Consider the following 9,549-nt stretch of genomic DNA (forward strand, 5'->3'; position numbering starts at 1 on the left):
GGGGAGGGCTCCGGGCCCTCGGCGTCGGGGTACCCGGGAAGCGGCCGCTCGACGATGTGGAGCGTGACGTCCTCCATGGCTACCCGGAGCCGTGCGGGGCCGGCCGAGTGGAGCTGGAGCCGGAGAGGGAGACCCGGAGAGAAGGAGGAGCGGGAGGGGGGCGAGCGAGCGAGAGCGGAGAGCGGAGGAAACTCGAGCCACGTCCGTGCGCACCGGGACGGCGGCCAGAACTACCGGGCCGGGGCTTGGTCTGCTCCCCGGCTCCCAGGCCAAACCCCGGAGCCTCGGCGCCTATTGGCTGGCCCCACCCCAGAAAGGGAGGGACCGGGGCCGAAGGGGAGACCGACGGGGCGGTGGGGGGGGGCGGGGGAGACCCAAGGCCTAGCGCCCCACCCTTCCCGGGATGGTTGGAATACTTGGAGCCGGAGACTGGGGCCTCCTCTGGGCGCGGCGGGCGCGGGCCGGGCGGGGGAATGTGAGCTGGAGGAAGGAATCAGGTCCTAAAAGTGTCGCTCATTTACCTCCCGTGTTTTTGTTTGTTTCTTTTCTCATCCGCAAACTCCCTTCAGCCTTTTAAGATCTAGGGCTGAGGGGCAGGCGGACCATGAAATTCTGAAATTATAGGCACAATATTGTATTTGCCTATGCCTAGTTTTGGAGAGCGAAAGGATCCTTGCCCTCCACAATCTTTTCGAAAGGACTTCTCATTCACCTCCCTCCCCCAAAGTCACCTCTCTCCCCCAAAGTCACCATCCACTGTTCTAAAAGCTCGAGGGGGTGTTTGAGGAAGGGAAGGAAGAGAACTTAAATTAGGGTGACGGGTGGTGAGGGACTGCGAAGGTCTTCTAGGTTCCTCTTAGGATTGTCTTAAAGAGAAGGATTAAGATGGGCAATAAAACAGAAAGTAAAGCCTTTTACTCACCTCTCTCTAAAAGTCACCTTTCTCTGCGATTCCCCTGCCAGCTTCGGATGTCTCACTGACACTAATCCCAGAAAGCAAGAGCTGTGAGTCCATTCATCTCTCTAGATCCCAGAGACTGGGAATCAGTTGTTAGGTAAACAATCAGAGAGGTTACCTAATCCACCTCCTCACTTGACAGATAGGAAAAAGAGGGCCTGCAGAAGACAGGTGACTTGCCAGAGTCACTCGCAGGTTAGTGTTGACATTGGCACTTGAACCCAGGTCCCTGGACTCCTGCTCCTGGCTCTTTTCACCTTAGCACTCTGTGCCTCTCACTGGGACAGGGAGATGGTCAGCCATGGCCACCCCACAAGTGCTGATTTTGAGCCTGCTGGCCTGAGAGTTAACTAAACCCAAGGAGGGTCATTGGTGCAGAAGTCCAGAGAAAGAGAGGCTGCCCATCCTCCCCCACTTTCTCTCTAGCCCAGCACTGGGCTGTGAGTCCCCTGGAGACAGACCAGCTCCCTTTCCCACAGAAAAGCTGCAAACCTCTTCCCTGCTTAGGAAGCCAAATTTGGGTTTCCCCAGCTGGATGGATGATGGTCTCAGCCAAAGGTCACTTCTAGTATGGCGTCCATTATCATTAAGAGGAGTGAAAAGCTGCTCTGTGGGGACCTCAGGCCTCATCAGTCCAATCAGAGAAGCCACCAAACTAGAAAGGAGCTCAGCGTCTGGGATAGTGCCCTAACAACTATTGAGTAAAATATATTCCTTAATACTTCTATAGCTGTTTCCTCAGAAACAAGTGGCTTTCTCATTTGAGGTTCAGGTAGAATGAACTGGTATATAAAATCATATATATACAAATAGCTGCTAGAACTGGCAGATTACCAACTCATTTTAGAATTAAAGAGAAATTTAAGCAATGTAGCAATTTAAGTTCCTTCTATTGATGATTGATAAAGGGTTTTTTGTTGTTGTTGTTTTTGCCTGGGCAATACAGGTATTGAACCCCGGACCTTGGCATTATCAGCACAACACAGTAACCAACTGAGTTAGCCAGGTAGCCCTGTAAAGCTTTTAGAAAAAAGAAGAGTAGAGAACCTTATTGGACTTTCATAATAATGTTCTTACATTTAAATTACATTTACAAGAATTTGTGTGTGTGTGTGTGTGTGTGTGTGTGTGTGTGTGTGTGTGTGTGTGTGTGTGTGGATGGCATGTTTGGTGATCTGAACCCTTGACCTTGGTATTATCAGCAACATGCCATTTTAAAAATTGATTAACAGGTGACACACAAGACACAAATTGCAAATAGCACGCACAAAATATAAAGTGGAAAGAGGTTTTATTTCTACCCTTGTCTCCAGCAACTAGTTTGCCTCCCAGGAGACAACAATTGTTACTGTTTTCTAATGGAATCTTCTATAGAAAATTTCTGCACATATGCAAATATATATATATATATTTCAGTACTTTGCTTTCTTTTTTCAGTTATTAATCTATCTTAGAGATTGTTCCATATTAGTACATATAGAACTGCCTTGTTTTCCAATGTATGAATGTAGTATACTTATTTAACCAGTTCCCTGTCAATGTACAGTTACAGATTACAATTTAAACTTCAGTGTGTGGGGGGGAGTTGCTGAAGAGGAATTTTAGTGGATGATTGGTTTTTGTTGTCATAAGCTTGCTTAAATGAATTAGATCCATGCCATTCTGGCTTTCCCATCAGGAAAATATTTCTATTCTACTTTTTAAAAAAGGAATGTCAGTATTTGTGGATGAGTCAGGTTTTGTCCCAGGGACAGACCATCTCTGACTCATTTGATGCCTCCTTCACAGAGAATTTTTGCATGCCTATGTTAGAGAAATATCTGCATCAACAAGTTTCTCTCACCCTTCCTCTTTTTACGAAATGCTGGTTGGTTTAAGACCAACAGGGGGCATGCTGAGCCTGGGCATTCTAGCTTTACCAACATGGACACCCAGAACTGGAGCAAAACAATCCTTTCCAGAGCATTTCACCCTATTTCAGTGGAAATAAGCACTTCTCTTCATTTGTAATCGCATTCAGCATGCCATTGCATGCGTTCGGGGTTGATGCTTTGCACTTTCCATTGCTCACTCTGTTTGCTGAAAGGCACACTGTTCCATTGTGTTCTTTCAGCTGCTGAGACGGAATCCATAAAAAGGACAGTGAGGTCAAAGCAAACCACACCTTCGGCCCAGAACAAGCACACCAGGGTGCAATCATGTCGGCAGCTACAATCTCACAGTGCTCTGCCACATTCCTCCATCCGTCCATTTGTTCAATAAAATGTGACTATTACCATAGCCAGCTACTGGGCTTTAATGAGGATGAATAAAGGTCAGTCCCTCCTGTTGAGAAGCTCACAGTGTAGAAAGGGAGACAGATGCACCAATAGCTTCTGACACAATGTGGAAAGTGCTCCCCAGTTTAGCGAAGGTGGTCACTACTTCTGTGGGGAGTGGGGAAGGGTTCACAGAGGAGGGTCTCTACATACAAAGGAGGGGAAGAGACCCCCTCCGCTAACACCAGTAACAACACGAGGTGTGAAAGCCAGGCATTGCTCGGCCGCTCTTATCATGGCTCTGCCATGAGTCTCTTCAGTTTGCATTTAGGGAGATCCAGCAAAAGGTGTGATGTGTTCCATTCAGTTTTGGATCTGTTCTGGGCGAGACCCCAGGGCGATAGTGTGTTTTGTTTATAATAAACGGTTGGAATGAATGACGTGTCTTCACATCAGAGAAACCATCCCGCATGGAAGACCAGCCCTCAGTAGCTGGCTCACAGCTGCCACAAACAACATGACTTTTCCACCAGCTTTACAGGCATTATTCTTATCTCTCTGGTATGTGTGAAAAGTGCCTATAATATTTGTATACTTCTCTTCCTCAACAATTCCTTTGTTTCTTCTTCAAACATTAAAAAATAGGGTAACTTTTTTGAACCAGAAAACAACCAAAAGAATTTACTGAGTGCTAACTTATGCATAATTTGGTGGTAGAAACCATTCAAAGGACACAGTGCATTTGCAGTGGGGTGAGAGTTTTAGATTCAGGAAAACACTCAGGCTAACAAACAGAAGACATCAAGAAAACAAGTTAGTAAAAATGTCATAAAACCTCTTTTTCATCTCTTACTTGAACATGCACTTGTCTCCTTTATCTTAAAAACAAAAACAAACACACAAACAAAAACTCCAGTCTTTTAAAAAAAAAGATGACCGGTAAGGGGATCTTAACCCTTGACTTGGTGTTGTCAGCACCACGCTCAGCCAGTGAGCAAACCAGCCATCCCTATATAGGATCCGAACCCGGGGCCTTGGTGTTGTCAGCACCGCACTCTCCCGAGTGAGCCACGGGCCGGCCCTATCTCTCCTTTTCTAATTTTATTTGAAGTCTGTATGATTTAGCACTGCTGACCAATTTGTCCTTGAGACTTCCATCTTGGCATTGGGACACTGTATTATTTTTATTAATTTCTTGTCCTGTTTGTTAACTTATTTTTTTCTTCCTTTATTCTTTCTTTTTTTAAGTAACAGCTTTGAAAACTGCTAAAAAAAAAAAAGTAAAAGAAGAAATAAGCAGCTTTACTGAGTTGTAATCCACATACTGTAAAATTCACCTAAAGCATGCAATTCAGTGATTTTTAGTATACTCATAGACTTGTGCTACCATAATCAATTTTAGAATATTTTCATCACCCCAAAAAGAAACCCCTGTTAAAAAAAAAAAAAAGACAAATTCATACTTAGTAAGGAGAGACTTTATTTGAAAGGATTTTTGCAAAGGGAGGAAAGGGACTGTAGCAATAGGGGGAAGGAGTCTATTGTAAAATGGAGAAGACAGGCAAACAGAGTTTTTCTTGTATAGAGAGGAGCAAACAAAACTAGAAAGAACCGGGTGTAAGGAACGGGATGGGAGGTGGCGGATCAGAGAGGAGATGAGAGAATATTTTATGCTGAGGCCAGCCTGTGCTCCGGAGGGATCATGTGCTGGCTCAGGCTGAGGGAGGGGGGGCCAAAGTTCAGGGGCCTGGAGGAGAGAAGCTTAAAGTTTGGTTAACAAGCATTTTGTTCTGAGTCATCAGTCGGGATTAGCAGTTGGGCTAATTCCTTGTGGGGCAAAGAATGGGAATTTGAAGGGTCTGTGTCTGTTCTTGTTATAGGTAAACAAGGGGGGCACCAGTGAGTCATATGAGGAAGGGTGGTTCTTTGCAGTAAGCGGTATTCCAGGACACAAAGGGGTGGGTGGGGGGATTTCTTTAACCTGCACTGCTTCCCAGGAGCACAGGTCCCAGGTAGAATTCAGCATGGTCACCCCATAGCCATCAGCTGTCTCTCCCCATTTCCTGCCTTCTCCATTCCCGGGCCACCACTGATCTACTTTGTCTCTATAGGTTTTCCTATTCTAAGCACTTCATATAAGTGTAAATGTTGTCATACGATGTGCAGCCTTTTGTGTCTGTCTTCTTTTACTTAGCATAGTGTTTTCATGCTACATGGTGTAGCATGTATCAATACTTCACTCCTCTTTATGAGTGAATAAAACTCCATTGTGTGAATATGACACAGTGTTTATCCATGCCTCAGTCGATGGACATTTGAGTTGTTTCCACTTGGCTATTATGAATAATTTTGCTATGAACATTCATGCAATTTTTCCTTTTCTTTTTTATGCTATTTTCTTTTTTTTAAATTGAAAATAATTGATTAAACGTATTTGTGGGTATGCTGTTGTCTTAATTAAGGTCCTGTCTTCAGCCATTTGCTTTTCTTTTAGCCCCCTTCCCTCTTTCCTTTTCATCTTCTCTTGTGGCATCCTCTTTACTATAACTCTAAGATAGGTGTCTCTGGTCCTGAAATGGGGAGATACTAAAAATATTTAAAGCCAGTGCCCCCCTGTAGGGTGGATGCTGGATATAGCCCTATTCCCTCCCTCCTCCCTGGGCCAAGGCCAAGGCCATTACCCAAGGAAAGGCATGTCCCAGGGAAAAGCAGGACTCCACGTGAAAATGATCTACATTAGCTGGTTGAAGGGCCATACATGAAAGTGATTTACATTCTGTTAGCTATGTAACTGCTGTGGGCGCTCCATGGCGGCACGGCCTTCTTACTGATCAGCCATCCTCAGTGTCTCCCATAAGTCTAATAGACCCGTATGTCACACCTCTCACTGTGTAAAAGAGACGAAAAAAGATGACTCAAAGCAACATGAATGCAGTGAGAGCTCGAAGGGGCCGCATCTCAGCAGCTCCTCTGTTAGAAGGAGAGAATGGAAAGCAGCCCCGAGTCGGTTTTTGCTTCAGTTTTTATTGAAAAGACAAGGAAATTACAGGAAAAGAGCAGATGGTTAATCAATAATAGTAAGAACATACAGAAATTGGCTATGTAACAATCTTTATGTAAGGATGCATGGTTCAAAGTAGTTTAAACAATATACCAACAAACGAGTCATAAATTTAAGCTAAATAACATGCAAGAGAAACAATAAAACAATTATGAAAGTGCCTGACTTCTTGAAAAACTCACAGAAACAGCTTAAAGCAAAATGTGGAGAAAACCCCATGTACCAACTAATCTAGCAAAACGTCCTTGGAAATCTTAACTCACAAGTTTTCCCAACATTTAAGCTTTGTTGTATTAAATGTTATTTCCCACAGAACAATCCTTGTTCTGTTTCAGTTCTTGTTCACATCAAAGGTTTCAAACTCTGTGAGTTTCCTTTTCACAAAATCTTCCAATGAACCCGTTATATTAACAATCAGTGTATATAATCCCTTACCTGAACAGTGATTAGAATTGATTCGGTGGGCTCTTGCCCCCCTAGCTGTAAGCTCTCGCCTCCTGTCCGAGGACTTTTGTCCCATACACGCATTACCTAAAAACCCTATGCTAAAAATCAACTGAGAATCAACATATACTTGATTAGAATTGATCTGGTGGGCTCTTGTCCCCTAGCTGTAGGCTCTCGCCTTCTATCCGAGGACTTTTGTCCCATGCATGCATTACCTAAAAACCCTATCTAATAATCAAATAGGAAACAAGATTTCTAAGCCTCTACACCCATGTATCTCCCTGCTGGATCTTCGGGTGATTTCTTCAGAATAAGTAAATGCTACGTGAGTGCCTTCTCAGATTTGGGGCTCCTGCGTTTCAGTCCTCTTCCCTCCAAAGATGAAGCCAGTGGTACAGACATCAGCTCATCAGAATGGATGCTATTGCCCACAGTGCTAAAGCAGAGTTGGGCCATCCCTGCTGTGCCAGGCATTACCCAAGAGGTCCTAAAATATTGCTGAATCCCATGAGACCAGGAGGATTCTGGGAGATTCTTGAGGGTGGGTGGCTGGGCCGGAGCAGTGTTGTTTACTAATATGTCCAAAACCACTTTGATATTTTAACAGTCAATCTTGGGCTCTGACCAGTCTCCCAAATGCCAGGCTCTCACATGCCACTGCTTACAGCACTAGTTATATATTCCTTTGTTTACTAATATGTCCAAAACCACTTTGATATTTTAACAGTCAATCTTGGGCTCTGACCAATCTCCCAAATGCCAGGCTCTCACATGCCACTGCTTACAGCACTAGTTATATATTCCTCATTGTCCAGCCTCAACACGCACCGTATAAACTAAGTGTCTTTCCTCAGGGGCCAGCCCATGGCTCACTTGGGAGAGCGTGGTGCCGACGACACCAAGTCAAGGGTTAAGATCCCAGTACCAGTCATCTTTTAAAACTGGTACAACAACAACAAAAAACCACTAAATGTCTTTCCTCAAAAATTAGGCTCCTTGTGACATTATTTCTGTCATCCATCCTCTCAATTACCAGAGACTCTAGTCTCAGAATTGTCTTTAACTCCTCTCTTTCCCTCACCTCTCAAAGCAAATAACATCCCAAGTCCTGCGTGTCGCTCCCCCACTATTGCTCCCCTGTCGTTGCCATTCCTGCCACCATCTCTGTGGTCCTTTGGTTACCAGCTGATGCCTGCATTGTTACGGTGCTTTTCTAGTTTGTGTCTCAGTCTCTAACCTCTTCCCTCCAATTCGTCCTGCATGCACAGCACTGCCAGTTAATCTTCCTAAAGGGCTGCTTTCATTGATCTCTCCCTGCTGTGAAAAATTCTTCTGTGGCTTTACCTTAGTTACTCGATATGGTGCGGGTGACACCAAGCCAAGGGTTGCGATCCCCTTACTGGTCATGAAAAAGAAAAAAAAAATTGATTTGAGGAAATATAAATGGAGATTTATTAGTTTTTGGCTGCCAGTTTTTGCCTGGCACCTACTCCTTAATACATGCTGATTATTATTAATTTCTTCTGTTCTTTTACATTAACCTCCTACTACTCCAGTTTGCCTGATAGACCCTGTTCCAAAGATATGTCATGAGCATCACCCCCTTTGACATCTCTTGTATTATTGCTTCTTTCTGTGTATATATTTGCTCTCTCCAATTAAGCTCTTGCAGGCCAGGACTTCTTTAAAACCTAAACAGTGTCCAGCACAGTTTGATACATTTAAAAGGCACTCAATTTAGAATTATGGCTCAATAAGTCATGGAATGTTAGAATGGTAAAGAACCCTAGCGGTGTGATGTTCTTTCAAGATCATGTATTACTTTTGGGATTGCCTAGTTAAATGTTTTTAGATGAGAAAACTAAGGCCCAAAGAGGTAGGGTAAATTTATTGATTCAATGTAAATCATGTTAAAAAATGAAATGATTCAATGTAAATCATGTTTAAAAATGAATTAGTAAAGAGTTTAAATTATAGAACAGTAAACAAGTTTTTTTTTTTTTGTCCTTTTTGAGACCGGCTGCACTGCACTCAGCCATCCCTATATAGGATCCGAACCCACAGCGGGATCACTGCTGCGCTCCCAGCACCACACTCTCCCGACTGTGCCACGGGCTCGGCCCAGAACAGTAAACAAGTTTTAAAAGAAGTTCAACTTTATTATTTTTCTGTTGTGTACAGTTACTCTGATCACAAAAGTTTTCCTAGTAGAAATCCTCCCATGATGTAGTAGACTGAATTATGTCCCCCCAAAACTCACTGAAGCTTGAATTGTGTTCCCCAAGTTTTATGTATTGGAAATTTAGCCCCCACTGAGATCGTTAATAGGGTGGGAAATCCTATTATGCTAATTGAAAGGTGGAGGCTTGAAGAGGTGATTGGATTGCAGGACCATGCAGTAGTGAATGGATTAAAATTGTGGTCAGGGGCCTGGTTCTGAGGGCTTTAAAAGAAGAGGAGAGTCTTTCTCTCTGCTTCCACCATCTTGCAATGTGAGACTCCTGGGTCACTGTCGCCTCCACCAGATCGACTTTGGACTTCCCAGCCTCAGAAACTGTAAGCAGTAAATTTTGTTTTCTTTACAAATCAACCAGTTGCAGGTATTTTGTTATAAGCAACATAAACAGACTAATACATATGATTAACAGAGAAGTGGAATTTGAAATAACTATCCATTGCATACTAGTAATACTTGGCACAAATCTCTCTATTAATTCTTAGTACAAGTCCACCTTTTTATTTTTATTTATTTATTTTTTAGAAACTGATGTTTATTTTCTGTCAACCTTGTTTCCATTTTGCTTAAGAGCTTATGGAAGAACAGC

General features: G+C 43.5%; 1 protein-coding gene across 1 annotated transcript in view; it reads right to left on the reverse strand.

The window, feature by feature from the left end:
• PTRF (polymerase I and transcript release factor) overlaps positions 1-3,158 on the reverse strand; it is a 15,946-nt gene extending 12,788 nt beyond the window's left edge. The window contains exons 1-2 of the mRNA XM_008578742.1: positions 3,123-3,158; positions 34-113 (exon numbers count right to left, since the gene is read on the reverse strand). Coding sequence (XP_008576964.1) covers positions 34-113; positions 3,123-3,158 — 116 coding nt within the window. The remainder of the gene's footprint in view (positions 1-33; positions 114-3,122) is intronic.
• Positions 3,159-9,549: the final 6,391 nt, after the last annotated feature.

Source organism: Galeopterus variegatus, unplaced genomic scaffold (genome assembly GCF_000696425.1).
Source record: "Galeopterus variegatus unplaced genomic scaffold, G_variegatus-3.0.2 Scaffold1751, whole genome shotgun sequence".
In the NCBI taxonomy this organism is placed as follows: domain Eukaryota; kingdom Metazoa; phylum Chordata; class Mammalia; order Dermoptera; family Cynocephalidae; genus Galeopterus; species Galeopterus variegatus.